Here is an 18626-nt window from a genome sequence, read left to right on the forward strand (position 1 = left end):
GGCACGGCGGCAGAGCCGCTGACAGCCGCCCGCGCCAGGCCGGGCCGCCGGCCCCGCCGCCCATCCCGGGCCGCACCCGAGCGCGGCTCCGGGCCGTCGGGGAGCCGCCTCTGCCGCTCCCGGCTCCAGGTGCGCGGACTTTGCCCCGGCCGCACCCTCGCCACGCAGTGCCCGCCGGCGGCCGGAGCGCGCTGCGGGGTCCGGTGCGGGGCCCGGCCCGTGGCCACCGCCCCCGCCGCTGTCCGACGCGCGGTGCTGAAGGCGGCGGCGGCCCCGGTGCGGCGGGTGGGGCGGGGCGGGGCGGGGCGCGCGAGCAGGTGGCGGTGCCGTTGCAGCCCCCCCGCGCCCGGCCGGTCCCCGCCCCTCGCGCACCCTCCCGCCGCCGCCGTTCCCATTCCCATCGTTATTCCCATTCCCATCACGTCCGCCGCCCGGCTCCGCTGCTCCGCCATGGCCGGCACCTTCGCCCGCGCCCTCTCCTCCCGCCGCTCCGCCGGCCTCCTGGCCATGGTGGGCGCCGGCTCCCTCGCCGCCGGCTTCCTGCTCGCCCGGGACTCGGTCAGCGCGGGCGACCGGCAGCGGCGGCGATACCCGCCCAGGTACCGGGCGCGCACGTGCGGGGGGCGGCGGGCGGGGGCCGGTCCCCCCGGCACCGGGAGGGCGCGGGGCTGCCCCCGAGCTCCCGCTGGGGCGGGGGTCGTCCGGGGACGAGGGTCGCCGGGACGCCCGGGCGGCGGCGGGGACCGGGCGTCGGGGGCTCGGCCGCTCTTGGACGGAGCCACCCCGCCCGGGGCCGCCGGCCGCCGCCGTCCCCGCGCCCAAGGGCACCGGCGGGGCCTCCGCGCCCTGCCCGGCCCCGCGCCCCGCCGGCCCCAATGGCGGGGGGCGCGGAGCCGTTGGGGCCGGCGGGGCGCGGGGCCGGGTGGCCACTGGTCCTCCCCGCGGTACTGGGGCTGCGCGGCGGGGGCCTCCCCGGACGCATCCCCCTGCTCCAGGCTGGGTGCCCCGGGACTACCGGCGGTGGCAGAGCACCGGGAGAAGCCACCAGCCCGGAGCGGGGCGGGGGGGACAAGCATTTGCCAGCGGGGCTGGGGGCACTTGGCCGGGGGGGGTGGGCAAGTGCATCTCGCAGGAGACAGGGGACAGTTGCCAGCGTCCTGGTGGGAACAGGATGGAGCGAAAAGGGCTCATTTTCCCTTCCCCTGGCGAAACACCCGGCAGTTCCGTCTGCAAGAGCCGGGGTCGGGGCAGAGACGGAGGCTCCTCACAGCCCCCGGGGCTGGCGGCAGCTCCTGGCCCGACCCCATCTGGCTGTACCAGCCTTCCCACGCGCCTGCCCTCGGGGCTGGCACCGCTCTGTGCAGAAGAAAAGGTTTCCTGGCAGGTCCTCGCTCTTCCATCTCAGGGGCGGTTTTTAAAGGGAGACCCGGCGGGGCCTGCGGGCAGCCCCCATCCTGTGGGCAAATTTTGGATGAAGACGCGCCCCGAGATGTGCATGCAGGACTCCTGGGGGTGGGCACGGGGCCGAGCCAGGCCAGGCGGGCGCTGGCACGGCCGTGGTCTGGCTTAGGGGTGCTTTTGGGGTAATGCTGGCTCTGCAAGAGCCACTGGCCCTATTTACCCAGCCTATGCCTGATCCCTTAAGCCAGATCAGTGTCCCGGCTGCAGAGCGGTGCTAAGGGTCAAGCTCCAGCACAGAAGGTCTCGTGTCACTCCCCCTTTGAGCCACTCTTTGCCAAGGGCTGCCCTGGGGAGCCTGGCCGGGCCCCAGGAGGGCATTATGGCTGTTCCATTTGCCATCGCTGGCTGTAGCAGTGGGGAAGGCGAGCCTCCGGGCCAGGGGAGGTGACGGCAGATCCTGCTGGCACCCACACTGCCTGTCCCCGAGGAGCACAGGGGGCCAGGGCACAAGGCAGGGGCTGCCTGTGCCTCACAAGGACCGTGTGGGGCAGGGACAGGGCTGGGAGGGGAGAGGGACGTGGCGGCCACCGATCTTTCTGTCTTGCACTGGCACTGTCTGCTCAGCCCGGCACAGCTCGGAGGCAGGTCAGGAGAGTGAGGAGCAGGTTTTCTTCCCTGCTGCGTACCGTGGAGGAGCGGAGCAGGGAAGGTGGCAGCACGTTACGGCTCCAAGCACACGCGGCTGCCGTGGTCCCTGCAGCAAACAGCATGTGGGGAGGGCGGTGCGGCGCTGCATTGCAGGCTGAGAGCCCCGCTCGCGCAGGGAGCTGCGTGCCCAGAGCTGGCGCTGGGGCTCAGACACGCTGGGTCGGGCCACAGGAACCGGGGGATGGAAATGGAGCCAGTTTGAAGAATGATGAAGGCTGGATGTTATTGTTTACTCACCTCCCAAGAAGGCTGTATTTTCAAGCCTTCTGAACAAGTGCAGGGCCACAGACATCGGGTCTTCACCGAGTGAGGACGGTGAGGGAAAAACCCGTGAGACCCCCTGGCTGGTGTGAGAGGGGAGGGCACTCTGCCCGTGTCCTGCTGCTGTGGCAAGGGCACCGGGGCCTGGGCAGAGCTGGCCAGTCCCTGCTTAACCTGGGCACACAAGTGTCCCCTTGTGCACAAAACAACGGCTGCATCCTTGCTGTGGCTTGGGGCAGGGGCCAAGCTGGCCGCGCTGCTGTGGCAGGGTCAGTGGTCTGGAGACAAACAGGTCAGGGCGCTGAAAATGGGGATGGGGCTGAGGGAACAGACAGGCACCATCCGTGGGAAGGAGGGGGCTGAGCTGAGTCTGGAGGAGGGGATGAAATCGAGGATGGGGATGTGGCTGGGAAGCTCTAAAATGAGCTTCCTGGGAGGGTCTATGGCTGGGAATGGTTTTGTGTCGGTGCTGACACCTGAAACGGGCCCAGACAGAGCCCACGGGTGACATGCAGCATCCCGCCCTGCGGGGGCAGGTCAACCCACCTGGGATTTCGCCCCTCTAGTCTTTAAGTTAAATAACAAGAGACATGGGCAACAGCCTTGAGAGATCAGAGCGGCTCCCCATGGCCGCTCGTCAGAGGCGCCGCAGTCCAAAGGGCCATGCTGGGGGGACACGGGCACCCCCCGGAGGCACTGAGGGCAGGATGTGCCCGCTGCCAGGCAGGATCCCGCAGAAGGGACAGTGCGACGTTTGGATGGCCGCACTGGGGCTCCCTGCCAAAGTGTCTCCACACAAAGCCCAAGCCCCCTCCTCACTGCGCTCCGCTGCCCACAGCCCCCTGCGAGCACTCGCCCCACTGCCCCCATGCCTCCCCCGAGGGGCTGCCGTCGGCAGGGTGACACCAGGAAGGGCGCTGGAGGCTGCTGGGTGCGCGGTGAAGAGCCGCGGGGCGATGCATGGGCTGCCGCTCCTGGAGAGACTGCCCAGCCAGCGGACGGATGGATAACGCAGGTCTCCTCCCGCGCGAAGCACCTCCTGGCGCCAGGGCAGTTGCTGCAGGCAGGACGGCAGCGCGGGTGGCACCGAGTCGCGCTCCTGGCAGACGTCCACCTTCCGCTGAAGACGCTTACAGCCTTTGTGGCCGGGAGCCGGGGCGGAGCGGTGCCTGGTTGCGTGGCATGAGGAACAAAAGATAGTGCTGAAGGGGTCATAATTCAAAAACCAGCTTTGGGGACAAAACGCAAGGGTCCAGATTAGCCCCAGTAAGGCCAAGAGCAGTGTCACCTTCATGCTGATGGCGGAGGACACCTGGGTGCCCAGGAGAGCGCGGTACCCGCTGCTGAGCCCTCCCTCGGGCTGCAGGGATGGGCTGTCTCCCCGCAGCTCTGCGGGCACCGCTCGTGAGCACAGCACTGGGCATCCAGCGCCTTCATCCCTGCATCGCCCTGCTGATCCTGGCACCACCCGGCTTAGTTTGGGAGCTCCAGAAGGGCTGAAGAGAGTCCCCAGGTTTGATGGCTGTGACTCGGGGCTGCTCCTGGGGGGTGTGTTCGGGCCAGGAGCCAAATCAGCACCGCAGGGGGCACGGAGCCTGCAGCCAGGGGCCAGAGACTCTCGGTGTTTTGGACTCTCGGAACACCTCAGTGAAGGTACGGAGTGACCATAGCAGGCAGCATGCCCAAACCTACAGCTGTCTTCTGCTGGCTGGAAGTAATCTTGCTTCCACAGCAGCCTTTGCTGGCTCTCTGGACGTAGTCTGCTGCCATCAGAGTGGCAAGCCCAGCAGGCAGGCTGTGGTCCCGGTGTGCCAGGTGGCACCAGCTGTGCTGGGGGCCGGGGAGGAACTTGTCCAAGTCTCCCATTCTGATCAACAAATGCTTTTTACCAGAGTCTCTCCCTGGGGAGACGTGGGTCAGTAGCTGGCTAATGGCAGGAGAGTTGGGGAAGCTGAGGCAGGCTGCGTCCCATACACGATGAGTCTGGCTCTGACCTGGAGCATCTCAACACAGCATAGACACATGCCTGGGCTGGGGGAGCAGCCCTCTGCCTGCACGGCCTGGGACGAGTTCCTGCTCAGACCTGACGCCTCCTTGCACTGGTCCAGGCTGGAGCCAAGTGCTTCCCTACGCAGAGCAGACAATGCAAGCCCTACCTCCCTTTCTTTCTGCAAGGCGCAGGAAGCCACAGGCAGTAGCCAAGCCGTAGGCGAAGGGCCAACGCACATTCCTTGGCCTGCAGACGCAGGGGGGGAGGTGGCAGCAGCGACGGCACTCTGCATTGCAGCACGGGGGCCGGGCGCTGGCTCAGCCCCGGAGCGGGACCTGGGCGCTGGGCGACTGCCAGGACTCGCTGCTGGGGATGGTGGCTGGCTGCTGCTCCCACAGACCCGGACCTGCACTAGCCCCGGCTCCTCTTCTCCCACATGGACCCCCACACAGAAGGCAGTGCCCCTCCTGGGAGAGGGGACAGGTGTCCCCAGGGCTGCGGGACCCCTCTGGCCACCAGCCGGGTTGCCTGGGCTGTCAAAGGCCAGTCCTGCCCCACTGAGGCAAGCGGAGGCACCACCTCCCAGCAGGAGGGATTTGGTGAAGGAGAGTGCTCTCGGGGTCCTGCCCTGCCAATCCCCCCATGCGAGCGCAGAACAATCCCAAAGCCTGGCTAAAGTGGGAATGAGGTCAGGAGACGGCCTCCCGCTAAGCTGATTAGAGGAAAGCGTCCCCCTAATACAATAAACTGCACCAGAGCAGTGCGGTTCCCACCGGTTGCAGATCAGGGTCAACCCATCCCCTGCCCCACGGCATCTGGGGAGCAGAGGGACGGGGGGCCTGGTGGCCAGACACGCCAGGGCCCCCGGGGGCTGCGTGCCCCCCGCTCGCCACACGGGCAGGCCCTGGGGCCAGGCAATGGGGCAGCGGAAGCAGCCCCCTCCTTGGGGGCAGCCCTGGGGAGGAGAAGGGGAGCGAGACACCCCCCCCCCCCCGCGGCCCATGCATGGGCCCCACCAGCTGCCTGTGCCCCAGCGCGGGGCTGTGGCTGACGTGGCCGTTGCCACTCGCCTGGCAAGCTCTCCCAACCCCAGGGCCCTGATAAGGAGCCGCACCCTACAACCGCTTGGGATTTGCTCGTGGACTCTTGTCCTTGTGGCAATGTCAGCCCTCGGCTCGGGCTGCTCCCTGCCCTCGCTGTGCGATGCCAGGGGCTGCCTTCCCGTGCCCGGCTGCCTTCGCTGCTGCGGACCAGCAGAGCAGCTTGACCTCCCTCCCCTACCCACGCCTGCTCAAGGGTCTCTGTGGGGCAGGGGCACAAGCGCTGGCGTGCCCTGGCCCCAAAGGACTCATCAGTCTCTCCTCCCGCAGCGCCGAGTACCCCGACCTGCGGAAACACAACAACTGCATGGCCAGCAACCTGACGCCAGCCATCTATGCCAGGCTGTGTGACAAAGCAACCCCAAATGGCTGGACCTTGGACCAGTGCATCCAGACGGGTGTTGACAACCCCGGCCACCCCTTCATCAAGACTGTGGGCATGGTAGCTGGCGACGAAGAAACCTACGAGGTGAGTGGCGACCGGAGCCCTGCTGTGCTCCAGGCTCTCCAGCGTGCCTGCAGCAGCCGGAGGAGTCCTGGTACCTGCGGTACATCCAGCAGCCTGGGGTGTTACTGCCACCTCCTCCTGCCCAGCCCGGGCAGCTGGAGGGGGCCCCTTGGCCAGACCCAGTGTGTCCCTGTGGGACACCAGGCTTCTTCAGCGCTGCTGTTCCTAGAGCCCTGCAGCCTCCCCCTCCTGGCCCCTGAGCCCCCCTGCCCAGGCAGCGTCGTCCCTATGGGTTGCCATTGTGTCGCAGGACACACCGCGGCCCCAGCCACCCTCTGCCCGCCCCGCAGCGCCGTGGGGCTGCGCTGAGCCCGTGGCAGGGCTCCACGGGACGCTGGGTGTGCAGTGCCGCACATCGTCCCCCTTGCTTTCAGGTGTTTGCAGACCTGTTTGACCCCGTGATTCAGGAGCGGCACAACGGATACAACCCCCGCACCATGAAGCACGTCACAGACCTGGATGCCACCAAGGTGCACGAGCCGGGCAGCGGTGCTGTGCATGGGGACACTTCCCCAGGCCTTGGGGACGGGGCCCCTGCCAGCACCAGCGCCGCCCTGTAAGCACCCCACGGCTCCTGTCTGTTCCAGATAAAGTTTGGCCACTTCGACGAGCGCTATGTGCTCTCGTCCCGGGTGCGGACTGGGCGCAGCATCCGTGGGCTGAGCCTGCCGCCAGCCTGCACCCGTGCCGAGCGGCGAGAGGTGGAGAAGGTGACAGTGGAGGCGCTGAACGGCCTCACCGGAGACCTGGCGGGACGGTACTACCGGCTCAGTGAGATGACGGAGAAGGAGCAACAGCAGCTCATTGATGTAAGTTGGTGAAGCTGCCAGCCAGCCACCCCGCGTGCCCACGGAACAGGACCCCTTCCCCACATTGCCTCTCCGGGAGGCCGTATCCTCCTTTCCCAGCCCCGCTGGTCCTCGGGCTAGGACCCCCTTCCCCAGCGAGGCTGCCCCACAGTGCAGAGGGTGCTCAAGGTGCTGCTCAGCCGCCCTGAGCCATGGGAGGATGGAGCTTGCTGAACACAGCCCCAGCAGCTCGTGGCCCGCTCCGGGTCTCACCCTGTGTCCCTGCCCGTGCCCAGGGGAAGGTGGGCTCATGGCACACAGCCGGCGGCCCCCCAGCCCCCGGTGCGGGGTGGGCTGTGCACCAGCAGCCTCCTGCCTCCCTGGCCGGGAAGGGGGGGACTCCTGCCCACAGGTGGGGACAGCTGCGGTGCGTGGCAGGCTGGGGACAGCGAGGCAGGGTGCCCTGGCACCGGCTGCGCAGCCCAGGCGAGCCCACGCACTCTGCCTCCCTCCAGGACCACTTCCTCTTCGACAAGCCAGTGTCCCCGCTCCTGACGGCAGCAGGAATGGCCCGGGACTGGCCCGACGCCCGAGGGATCTGGTGAGGATCTGCTGCAGCATCGGGGAGCCAGCAGGGCAGAAAGGCGGGGGACGCTGCTGCTGTGTTGGCTGCCCCAGCCCTGTCACCCGCGTCCCACGTGCTCGCCCCACCACAGACCCCGGCGCCCCTGGGCCGCGTTCAGCCCAGGCTCTGTGGCCACGCCAAGCTGGGCTCTCCCTGCTCACACCTGACCTGGGAGCGAGCCCCTTGTGCACCTCAGTCAGCAGCCAGCCGCTCCATGCACAAACCACAGTGTCCTCCTAAGAACTGGGACCTGGAGCCAGCCCCTGCTGTCGGTCCTGCCCGCTCTCACCGTCCTGCAGCACGCTGCACTCTAGGCTGCCAAAAACCTGCCATTGCTTCTGCTCCCCAGGCCATCCCCAGCGCTCCTCCTGGCTCTCCACGTGCTCTACCTGCCCCCAATCTTATCCTCCCACGATTGCATCTTGCCGCTCCCTCCCAGCATCTCTGCACAGCCATGCAGCATCCCACGCAGCATCTCGCGCACCCACAGAGTGACAGCCAGCACACGCACTCGCCCGCACCGCCCTCGCTGGCACAGCGCCTTTATAGCCGCCTCACGGAAAACAGCACACATGGTCCCCAGCTCTGGCCGCCCCCTAACGCAGCACCCCGATGTGCACCCCACGCCTGCAGCCCCCTCCTGCTGCCTGTACAGTGCAGGAGCCGTGGTCCCGTCCCCAGTCCAGGCAGGGTTGCCACTACGCTGGCACTGCTTGCCTGCGCCCATGGCACTGGAGCCAGCAGCCGTCGCCCGCAGTGGTGCGTGAGGATGAGCGCTGGCCCGTCCCCAGGAGCATCTCCTGGCTGTCGGCCTCGCTGCCGGGCTGTGCTCTGCCAATGCGCTCCCAGCCACGGGTGCGGGCAGAGCACCGGGACCACGGAGCAGCATTGGCACCATGGTCACAGGGACAGAAGGGGCATGGGCAGGGCTGGCACAGGTGGCTGGGTGGGCACGAGGGCTCTGCCGGCCGCCAGCGCAGCCAAACACTGCCCTGTCCCTAGGCACAACAACGAGAAGACCTTCCTCATCTGGATCAACGAGGAGGACCACACGCGCGTCATCTCCATGGAGAAGGGTGGCAACATGAAGCGCGTCTTTGAGCGGTTCTGTCGGGGCCTGAAGGAGGTGAGCACTCGCCAGCCCCCACTGCACCAGCCCAGTGGTCGGGGGCACGCAGGGCTGCTGCGGCGCTGGCCCCTGCGCTTGGCTGGGGCTGCGCAGCGCCCGAGGAGCAGCCGTGCCCCCCACGGCCAGGGGCTGAATGGCTGCTTGTGCCTCAACCCAGGTGGAGCGGCTAATCCAGGAGCGTGGCTGGGAGTTCATGTGGAACGAGAGGCTGGGCTACATCCTGACCTGCCCCTCCAACCTGGGCACCGGGCTGCGAGCGGGCGTCCACATCAAGCTGCCGCTGCTCAGCAAGGTATTACCACGGCCGGTCCTTGTGGGGAGCCCCAGCCACAGGGTGCAGGGAGCCCAGCCGTGCGGGCGGTGCAGGAGTGCACTGGAACTCGCTCGGGTTCCCCCAGGAAGAGTATGATCCAGCCCACGCCTGCATCCGCAGCCGGAGGGGCCGGGGACCCAGGCATCGACCTGGGTCTGCTCAGGGCAGGGATCCCCGCGGGGATTGTGAGCCCGCTGACAGGATCCTGTGAGCAGTGGGGGGCTGCGTGGGGAGCAGCGGGCTGCAGAGCCCCGACTCCTTTGCTGATGGTCCCGCTGAGCACTGACACCTTCTCCGGGCACCAGGACAGCCGCTTCCCTAAGATCCTGGAGAACCTCCGGCTACAGAAGCGTGGGACGGGCGGTGTGGACACTGCGGCTACAGGCAATGTCTTTGACATCTCCAACCTGGACCGGCTGGGGAAGTCAGAGGTGGGTGCTGGGCAGAGATGCTTTTGGGGAGGGAGGTTCTGGAGCGCGTGTGTGTGACAGGCCTGTGGCACCCAAACAGCGCCAGAGCCATGTGCTGGGCCCAGCCACACGGACGGGGGTGGCAGCGCCTGCCCGGCGTGCCGTGGGGCCAGCTGGGTGCCCGGCTGGGGTGGCTCCCGGGACAGCCCCCGAGTCAGGACGCGTGTGCTCCTGGTGCAGGTGGAGTTGGTGCAGCTGGTGATAGACGGCGTGAACTACCTGATTGACTGTGAGCGGCGGCTGGAGAAGGGGCAGGACATCCGCGTTCCCGCCGCGGTGCCGCAGTTCCGGCACTGAGCTGGACCAAGGCAGCGCCAGCCCCACGGGACCCAGCTCTCCCCATAGCTTACGCCATCTCTGTGCCCAGCATGTCGCTGTGTCCTGTTACCCACAACGCGCCAGGCCAGATCCCATAAACCTGTGCTGCTGTAGCCATGGCTCCGTCTCCTCCTTATCCCGCCTCCCCGGCACCCGCCGTTCTCCCCTGTCCCCCTGCAGAGGCACCCACCAGGGTCCGGGTTGCCTGCGCCTGGCCTGAGCAGCCCTCCCTGGGGTTTCCCTGAGCCACTGCTGTCCTGGGGAACGGGCCTGGGAGGGCCACTGGGGCTGCCCTGGTATGGGGGGCCTCAAGGGACTGCGTGTGCGTAGGGAGCCAGGGCCAGGAGCCGCAGGGACAGTCGGGGCTGTGCAGGGAAAGGTGCTGCAGGCAGGCAGGGATCAGAGCTGGGTGCCCATCACAAGTTTATTACTGGGATGCTCACGGGAAGCAGGGCAGGGCTTTCTGTGCTCTCTGCTGCGGGCAGGCAGAGGAGGAGAGCCAAGGTGAAGCCAGACTGGGATCTGGCTCCGCTCGTGCCCGCGGGAGAGAAAGCACCATCAGAGGTGAGCGTGCCAGCCCCGGCGCGCTGCGGAGAGGCTCACAGCCCAGGCAGCCCTCGAGCGCCCGCACGCACAGCTCTGGGCAGCGACAGCACAGGTTGTCTGGGTGGCTGCTCAGGACCTGGGTTTAGGGCAGGGGTGGAGCAGGGGGGTCTCCTCTGGGCAGGGGTGAGATGGGACACGCACGACAGGGAGCAGGAGCCGGGCAGGCAGCGGGGCCAGGATCCTCGTGAGGCAGCGCTGTGGCACCGGGGCCAAACCAGCACCACCTGAGCCCTCCCGGCACCCCGGGGTGCCCATGCTGAGCCCGGAGGAGCAGAGCGGGGACGGGCAGTAGCCTGGGCACCGTGTGGGGACAGAAGCCACCCGGCTGCTCTCAGCTTGGCCGTCCCGGGCAGCCTGTCCCTCGCGCTGGGCACTGGCCAGGGCCTGGCGCTGGGACTGCCGAGGGCTGACAGCCCCAGCCTGGGCCCTGGAGAGGGTGTGCAGCTGAGCTGGGCCAAACACCACCTGTGGGGAGAGGGCAGCCAGCCATGGCAAGGCTCTGCACCCCCTCCCCAGTGCAGCCGGGACATGTCCCTCCTCTATCCATCAGCATTCGGTGTGGGGGGCTCCCACCACGCTGGCCCAGACAGGGGTGTCCCCTCCCCTGCATGCAGGGGATGGTGCCATGGCCGCCCCAGCTGAGTGTGCCAGGGAGGGATGCCAGGAACTCCCTGTGAACTTGGGTGCCGGGATGGCAGCAATGGCCCGGGGTGTAAGCGCCCAGATCTGCTCGAGGACCTCTGCAGGGAGAGCAATGTCGGGGAGCCCAGCTGGGGCACAGAGCATGGGGTCAGGACGCCTTCCCCAGGCACAGGGGCTGGCAGGGCAGGCAGCAGTGACCGCAGGGCACGGTGCTGTCCCAGCCCTCACCTGCCAGTGTCCCGACCTCCACGAAGATTTCAGGTCCCCAGGCAGCAGTGGGGCCGAAGGCAGTGCTGGAGTGAGGTGGGCGGCCAGTGCCTCCGCCCGCTGCTCCGTGCAGCACAGGCTCAGCGAGCCCAGGAAAGGGGCAACTTTGCTGCAGGGAGTGGGCAGCGCTGGGGGGCAGCATCCCCGCCTGTACCGAGGCAGCAGGCGGTGCCTGCCGTGACCGGGGGCTCCGCCATTGCTCCCAGTGGGCGCACACCCGCCTCAGCTCCCGCCTGTCCAGGTCCCGCAGCTCAGCAGCCTGCAGGGCAGGTGCCCCAGGGCCACCAGCTCGGTCTGGGTGCTCACCCCACGCTGCGGCAGGAAGGCAGACACCGCGGCCCGCATCTGGGGCAGAGCCCATCTGAGGGGCCAGCCACCCCCCGGCCCCCAGCACCTCACCTGCTCAGGTGACCAGCCGTCCAGCTCCCCCAGGGCAGAGAGGGACCCCAGTCGGGGAGCAGCAGCTCCCGCAGCTCCGGCTCACCCAGCCGGCCCAGGTGCAGGGTCTGGGCTGGCTCCAGTGCCCAGGTGCTGCCCCACAGCTGCGGCACCAGCAGCACCGTGAGCCACCAGCAGCCCCCAGCCCAGGGCCCCTGGGCAGCACCAGCACAGCCCCCCACAGACAGACTCCAGGACCAGCACGGCCCCCCAAGGACACCCCCCCCCATGGCCAGCACAGCCCTCTCACAGGCAGCCCCCCAAGACCACCAAAGTGCCTGCCAAGGCCATTCCCCCCCAGGCCAGCCCAGCAGAGCCCCACCACCCCCACCAGCATGGCCTCTGCATCCCCCCTCACCCGCCCGGCCTGGCCCAGCGCAGCCTGGAGCTGGTTGGGATGCAGCACAGGGTCCCAGCTGAGCAGCCCCCCAGCTGCTGGGGGGCCATGACGGCCAGCTGGGCTGCGCTCCATGCCGCAGGGAAGGTGGCATGCACATCGGCACAGCTGGGCACGGGGGCTGCAGGGCTGGCCTGAGCAGGCTGGCCCCAGCCCCAGGACCCCCACGGTGCCCCGCGGGGTGCATGAGGGGGACACACCAACTGGGGAGGAGACAGCATGGGGACACCGGGCACAGGGACACAGTGCCAGTCCAGGGAGGGGACAGCATGGGGACACTAGGCACCGGGGACACAGGGCCAGCCCAGGGAGGGGACAGGACAGGGGATACTGGGAAGCAGGGACACAAAGTATGTGTGCAGGTCATGGGAGGGCACCAGGGACAGGAGGCGGATGAGCAGGGACAGGGCTGGGGACGGCAGTGCACAGTCTCATCTTGGTCCCCTGCTCTGGCAGCTGCCACCAGTGGGGCCACCAGCACGTCCTGCGGGCTGGGACCCTCACCCAGGGTGCCGGGGGGTGGCAGAGGCGTCCCAGCTCGCTCTGCTCCCAGTCCGGCTGGCTCTGCAGCAGCTGCTCCACCACGTCTCGCCTCAGCAGGACCTGGGGCAGCACCGGAGACGCGGAGAGAGGGGCCACGACAGCAAGGACGGCCCGGCTGCAGGGGCAGGAGTGGGGATGGCACAGCCACAAGGCCAGGGCACAGGCAGGGACAGCACAGACAGGAGGACGGGGCACCGATGGGGACGGCACAGCTCCGGGACAGGGCAGAAGGGCCGCGGCATGGCCAGCCGTGGGGCAGCGCGCTGGCAGCGGGACGGGACGCGGTGCTCCCGGGGGACGGCGCGCAGGCTCTGGAGGGGCAGCGGGAAGCCCCGGCCGGCGGGAGGGAGCGATGGACGAACCCCCGACTCGGGCTGCGCCCGCAGCTGCCACCGGGCTGCCCACACCGCTCGGCCCCCGCCCCAGCCCCAGCCTCAGCTCCAGCCCCTCCACCAGACCCAGCCCCAGCCCCTGCACAGCCCCAGCCCCAGCCCTTCCCCAGCCCAGCTCCTCCCCGAGCCCCGGCCCCAGCCCATCCCGCTCACGCCGCTCCTGCCGCCGGGGCTGGAAGCGGCGGCGGGGCTGACTCCTGCCGGCCTGGGCTCGGGGCTGTAACCCGAGGCCGCCGCCGCAGACGGCGCCGGGCTACTGCAGTATTGATGCCAGGGACCGGCGAGGGGGCAGCGGGGCCGCAGGGACTGCCCGGGGTGCGGGGTCCGCCCGGGCCGGCTGCGGGGGCAGCCCCCCCTCCCCGCGCTGGGTGTCCCCGGCGGCCCCCGCAGGGGTGACCGGACCGGAACGCACCCCCCCCAGCGGCGGCGGCCCCGCAGCGGCCGGCAGCGCCCCCTGGCGGCCCCGGGGAGCGCAGGACCCGGTCGCGGCGGCGCGGAGTAACGGGAGAGGCGGGGGACGGGCGGTGCCGGTGCTGCGGGCGGCGGCGGGTGGCTCGTTCCGGACGGTGGGGCCGAGGCCAGGGCTGCCGGGGCCGGGGCAGGGCGAGCCCCGCCACGCCGGTACCCGCGGCCCGTCAGGCTGAAGGGCAGGACCGGCGGGCGCGGAGCCGGGAGCGCTCCTGGCGGGGAGCGGCGGCCCCTCCGCTGCCCCTCCGGGCTCGGTGACCGCGGCGGGAGGGACGCTCTGTTGCTGTTTCTCTGCCCTGTGTCTCAGTGGGGAACGGGGGGAGCACCGTCAGACGTGTCCGGCGCAGGGCCGGGCTTTTCCCCCGCTCCCGGCGCCGTCGCACGGGGACGATCCTCCGGCTCCCGCTCCTCCCGTCCGGACCCGGCGTGTCCGAGCCACCGCGCGGGCTCTCGGGGATTCTCCAGGGTCCCGGCAGCGCGAAGGCCTTGAGAGCCCCGCAACAACCAAAACCACCAGCACGCTACCACGCTATTCCGATCCCAACCCCAAAACATAGCACTATACCAGCCGCTCGTAAGAAAGTTAACTCACTCCCAGCCGAAACCACTACAAAAGGCGAGAATCTCCCTCACACCGCAGCTCCCACGTGCTGTGGGGAACGTTTCTGGGCAGGAGTTTGTTGGAGTCTTCTCATCCCTCCCTCTCTCTACGTTGCATTTTACATAAACCCATTTGCTTCGGGGCTCCCCTCTGCTGCAGGAGCGCGTCACTCCGGCCGCTTTGTGAAACGCTCACTGTGAAGCGACACCGTACAGTCGTGAGTCCTGAGAGGAGGGACTTGACACCCTGGGGAGCAGAGGACCTGGGGATTTGTGGGCTGTCCCCAGGCTGCTCTGCCTGTGCCCCTTTGGAGGGGGCTGTCCTGTCCCTGTGTCCCGGAGAACACGGGGGGCCAAGGTGGCTGCCCCACTCCGAACCCGGGGGGAGAAACCACAACTGGGCACCGGCCTCCGGGCTCCCATTTGTGAGCGATCCCCACTGAAAGCGAGCAAGAGTTCGGGGGCAGCCTCTGCTCCCCTCTCCGTGTCTCACTTTCTGTTCAGCCCATGTCCCTGGGGCTCGCAGTGCCCATGGTGGCAGAGGGCAGCACCCCCTGTCCGAGCTCCCCCGGTGGGGCAGCCCTTGCCTTGCTGGTGCTTGGGCAAAGAATCGCCCTGCGAGCCGTCCGGGGGATCCGCAGGAGGAGGCTGGTGGCTGGCCCGGGCTCGGCGCTCACCCGCGATGGCCACAATGATGCTCTTGAAGAGAAAGGGCGCGATCAGCACCCAAAGGATGATGTAGGTTCCGCTGATGAACTTGCTCAAACTGGGGACCTCCCAAGCTTCCTGAAGCAGGTTGGGCCGTGGTGAAGAGCATGAGGACAGTCATCTTGGCACCAGTAAAGCTGCTGCAAGAAGAAAATGTCCCTGTCACGCGTGGCCTCTGTGTGTTCCCGCCCGCACGAGGTGAGGCGGGGTGAGAGGGGCACTCGCTGATGGGAGCCTGACGTGTCGATGGCTGCTGGCTGAAGGTTGTGTTTGTCGGTGCCTGCACGTGAGCATGACCGAGCACATCTTTATCGGAACAAATTAGTTTATGGTAGTGCTAGATAGCAGTATTTCCCGACTCATAAATCAAAGAATAGCATATGTATTTTTACTTAGTAAGCTCATTTAAAAAAAAACCAACAACAACTTCTATCATTCTAACTTCTATTTTCTGCTTAGAAGAAAATGCCCTTCTTTATGATTTTGGCACTCGATTTAGGTCAATAGTTAGCCCTGCAGAGCATCAAAATTGCAAATTCAAGGGTCGGGAGCAGAGTAGTAGTTCATTCTTTAAGAGATGACACCGGCATGCCCCGTCTTCGTGTTATTTTCAGTTCTAAACTCGAATTAAGTCTTTTTTGCTTCCTCCGTGTTCAGCAGCGGTGGTGGTGGAGCCCAATACGTAAAGCAGTGACAATAAATCTGCACTGAGGTACGTGAACCTCTTTTTTATTGAAGACAGGCGGAGAGGGGAGAGGAAGAACAGAGAAGCTGGTTTGCATTTTACTTCAAACAGGGATAATGTCAGCAGTTTTAACCTGAACCTCTTAGTTGTAGCTTGCTCAGTCATTAATTAGCTAAAAAATGTGTAGTGTCTTAACTCCTCCTGTTGGAATACTCCCTATACCTGAATGAGAGAGAATTTCAGTGATTAGCCATTTCTGCTGGGTTTTAGATGACTTTAGTGTTGTTTAATGCCAGCAAGGAACAGTATTTCCAGGTCATTTCACCCACCTATTTAAAACAATTGTGCTGTTGCCGTGAGTAGCAATTAATCGCCTTATCTCCGGACTGTGTCACGGCAACTGAAAGTCATAGAGACAAAGTCTTTAAGGTTAAGCAATAAAAATATACATTCCAATCAGTATTTCCATCTCTAGTTATTAGGCAGCTTGCAGAAGAGTGAGAGGGTACTATAAAATATATTTCCAGTTAAAAATGGATTCACATGAGTGAACTGAGCCAGCTACAATCACAACTTAATCACAGCTGAGATGAAATTTTGCAGGTTGTTTCAAAGAGCTGCTGGAATCATCGAGACTCCTGAGGTATATATGTACAAAAGTTTAGGCTAGAAAGATTTTGCCATATGTAAGCACATAAAAGATGAGAATGTTTGGGAAATGTGTGTTTAACTAATTATAGAGCAATTCCTGGGCAATAATGGCTGGGTTCAACCAAAGTAGTAAGTCTGAACTGTTCCTTTCTCCCCCTTCGCCAGTTAGACTTACAAAAAACAACGACAAAAAAAAACCCACCACACTTTGCAAGGGTGTATTTTATCAAACAATAGATTACACACTGAAACAAGGTGTTCTTTAAGAGCACTAACGTGCCTTTATTTCAGAAAGGTTATGGTTCGTCAGCTTCTGGGAACTCCTTGAAAATAATGCAGGAAAAAGGGCGACTGTGTCCCGCATTTAAGACGGTGATGTATAAACACAGCACTGATGCACCAATGCTGACTGGTGCTGTGGCGCGGCGCCTCTGCGGGACACCGCTGCTAAAATGCTGGTGGCATCGTCCGCCTGCTGCCACCACACGGCGTCACCCATCACTGCCAAAGCTAATGGACAAGAGGAAACGGAGGGTGTCTGCGGGCGAGAGTTTGGTGGTTTGTTGTTTCCTTTTTTTAAAATACACCTTTATATTGTTTCTTGTAAAGGTGTTAGTGTAACTGAAACCGTAAGCCTGACCAGCGACGCTCTCGTGGTTTTACTCCTGGGACTTGACAGGCACGTTTGTGCTTGCTAGTGTGAATATTTAGCACGGATCAGAAAATCCGATCAGTAAATGTGGTGGTCAGTTGCAGTTGTGTTCATTTGAACAAAAAATACACATCACAAGCTAAACTCTCTTCACCAAAGAAAAGGAAAAATTGTCTTTCACAGGCAGGAGGATATGAACTATGGTCTCTGTATCTGGGTAGTTTTGCCACTGCTTTGTCATCTTCTGTCTGGAGTTGCCTCTGACAGGAGCTAAAACGACACAGTTCTTATCCGTCAGTGAGAGCTGACTCTCCCGTTTTTTGAGGTACCAGAAGTGACCAAATGTAATGTTAAAGCAAATGCTTGCCACCGCCTGAGACAAAAACACAGCAAAACCACACGCAGGGTTCGGAGAAGGTTTTGTGTGCCTGAATGAAAGGGTTTAGCTAGAAAATGATGGTGCGTGCCTCTGGGCCTTGAGGAATGACGTGGTTTTGGCCTGTGTCAGGAGGCTGGGTCACACCGGGATCCCCGCTGCTGCCCAGAATGGCCATAAGTGACGTCCTGCCCGTGCTGGGGCAATTAAGCTAAAGTTGCGTCAGCTGGCGGCTGATCCGGAAAGCAGCAGCCTGGTCCCAAGGAGAGCTGCCAGCAGTTCTGGGGGGTGACAGAGGCGTGTCCCCATGGCTCCCGGTCACAGCATCTGCGATACCGTCCGTTCTGCCTCCGAGGAGCCGCCGCCGCTGCCTCCGCTTTAAAAGGAACGCCAGAGAAGGGAGTGAATTATTACGCCTGGGGGAAAGCTAGTTTTGGCTGCTGCTTTGACAAATACCAACGGCAAGAGGTAGGTTTGCTCCCCGGTGTGGTGCTGTGTCCTGCTGGTGCCGGGGACGGAGGGGGCACGGGGAAATGCCGCAGATTTGTGCATTATTTAAGCTGGGGCACCATCTACTGGCAGTTTTTTTAAAAAGCTGCTCAATCTTCTAGTAAAACAAAAGCAGGTAATTATTTAACTTCCTCTTTCAAATTCCAACTGCGTGTATAAATAAAAACAAGTAGCTATGTTAAAGAGAGTGTAAAAGCATCATCTCCCCCCAGGGAACTCTGGTGTTATATTTCTTCTCATCGTGTGTTTACACCTTTCTTGCAGGTAACATAACTCTTACTTTTATCTTCTTGTGCAAGATGCTCCTGGTTGCAGAAGTTAGCTTTTCAGAGAAGAAAAGGAAAATTGTCTTGTCGTAAGCCAAAAACAGTTTGTGCACAAAATAATATTAATTTTTAGTTCAAAGGGCCAAGTGTTCTCTTTAAGAGTTTGACTATAAGAGAAGCTGGATTTGCATTCTGAAGACTAAGAGTATCCAACGCACAGAAAAAGCAATCAGCGGAATTGGCATTGCATATGTTTTCCCTGTAAAACCGCTGGTGTGCCTTACCTCTGCTCCAGAGAGATCCCGGTGTTCCAGCTGAACCCTCCTCAGAGGAAACGCAGGACTCTCCCCCCGCTGAACACACAGTCCTTGGCTCATTCCGAACAGCGGGATGAGCCAAGGGGGTTCCGAAGCAACCCCACCGGGCAGAGCATCTTTCTGCTTTCCTTCCCTTGGCTTCGTGGACAATACCGACTCCTGCCGTTCTCATCACTCCTCAAAGCTCTCGCGGCCACTCCTGCTGAGCATCGAATGTCCTGGACGTGGTTCCTACTGAACAAAATCAGTTCCCGCCGACGTGAACTTCCCACTCAGGTTGTTAAATACCTGTTCTTCCTTCCCTCTGTTGGCTGCCCAACTACTGCTCTTCACTTAAGAGGTGTTTGCATCCGGTCCTGAGAACAGCTGGGTGGGTACGAGATGATGGTCCCCACCCAGTTGTCTGCGGATGAGTAATTTTATTCCTAAACGAAAGGAAGGAAACTCAAATTGAGAACTCATGTGAAAATACTGAAGGCAGATTTTACTCTACCATC

General features: G+C 64.0%; 1 protein-coding gene across 2 annotated transcripts; it reads left to right on the forward strand.

Annotated features, from left to right (window-relative positions):
* Positions 1–252: 252 nt before the first annotated feature.
* Positions 253–9724, forward strand: CKMT1A (creatine kinase, mitochondrial 1A). Of its 2 annotated transcripts, XM_074600560.1 has the most exons (9): positions 253–599; positions 5731–5929; positions 6343–6438; positions 6556–6777; positions 7272–7357; positions 8384–8507; positions 8668–8802; positions 9129–9254; positions 9474–9724. In XM_074600560.1, the coding sequence occupies exons 1-9, from the start codon at positions 451–453 to the stop codon at positions 9588–9590; spliced, it is 1254 nt and encodes a 417-aa protein (XP_074456661.1). In that variant the 5' UTR covers positions 253–450; the 3' UTR covers positions 9591–9724. The 2 variants fall into 2 exon arrangements, with proteins under 2 accessions (XP_074456661.1, XP_074456662.1); XM_074600561.1 differs by lacking the exon at positions 253–599 and having other exon boundaries at positions 5549–5929.
* Positions 9725–18626: the final 8902 nt, after the last annotated feature.

Source organism: Larus michahellis, chromosome 9 (genome assembly GCF_964199755.1).
Source record: "Larus michahellis chromosome 9, bLarMic1.1, whole genome shotgun sequence".
Taxonomy (NCBI): Eukaryota; Metazoa; Chordata; class Aves; order Charadriiformes; family Laridae; genus Larus; species Larus michahellis.

Bases quoted from the DNA above. Each gene is read 5' to 3' on its own strand.
- CKMT1A (XM_074600561.1), top strand. From the start codon at position 5,564: ATGCCAGGGGCTGCCTTCCCGTGCCCGGCTGCCTTCGCTGCTGCGGAC. The intron at 6,778-7,271 runs GTAAGTTGGTGA...GCCTCCCTCCAG, and splicing joins AGCAACAGCAGCTCATTGAT to GACCACTTCCTCTTCGACAA. The intron at 8,803-9,128 runs GTATTACCACGG...TCCGGGCACCAG, and splicing joins AGCTGCCGCTGCTCAGCAAG to GACAGCCGCTTCCCTAAGAT.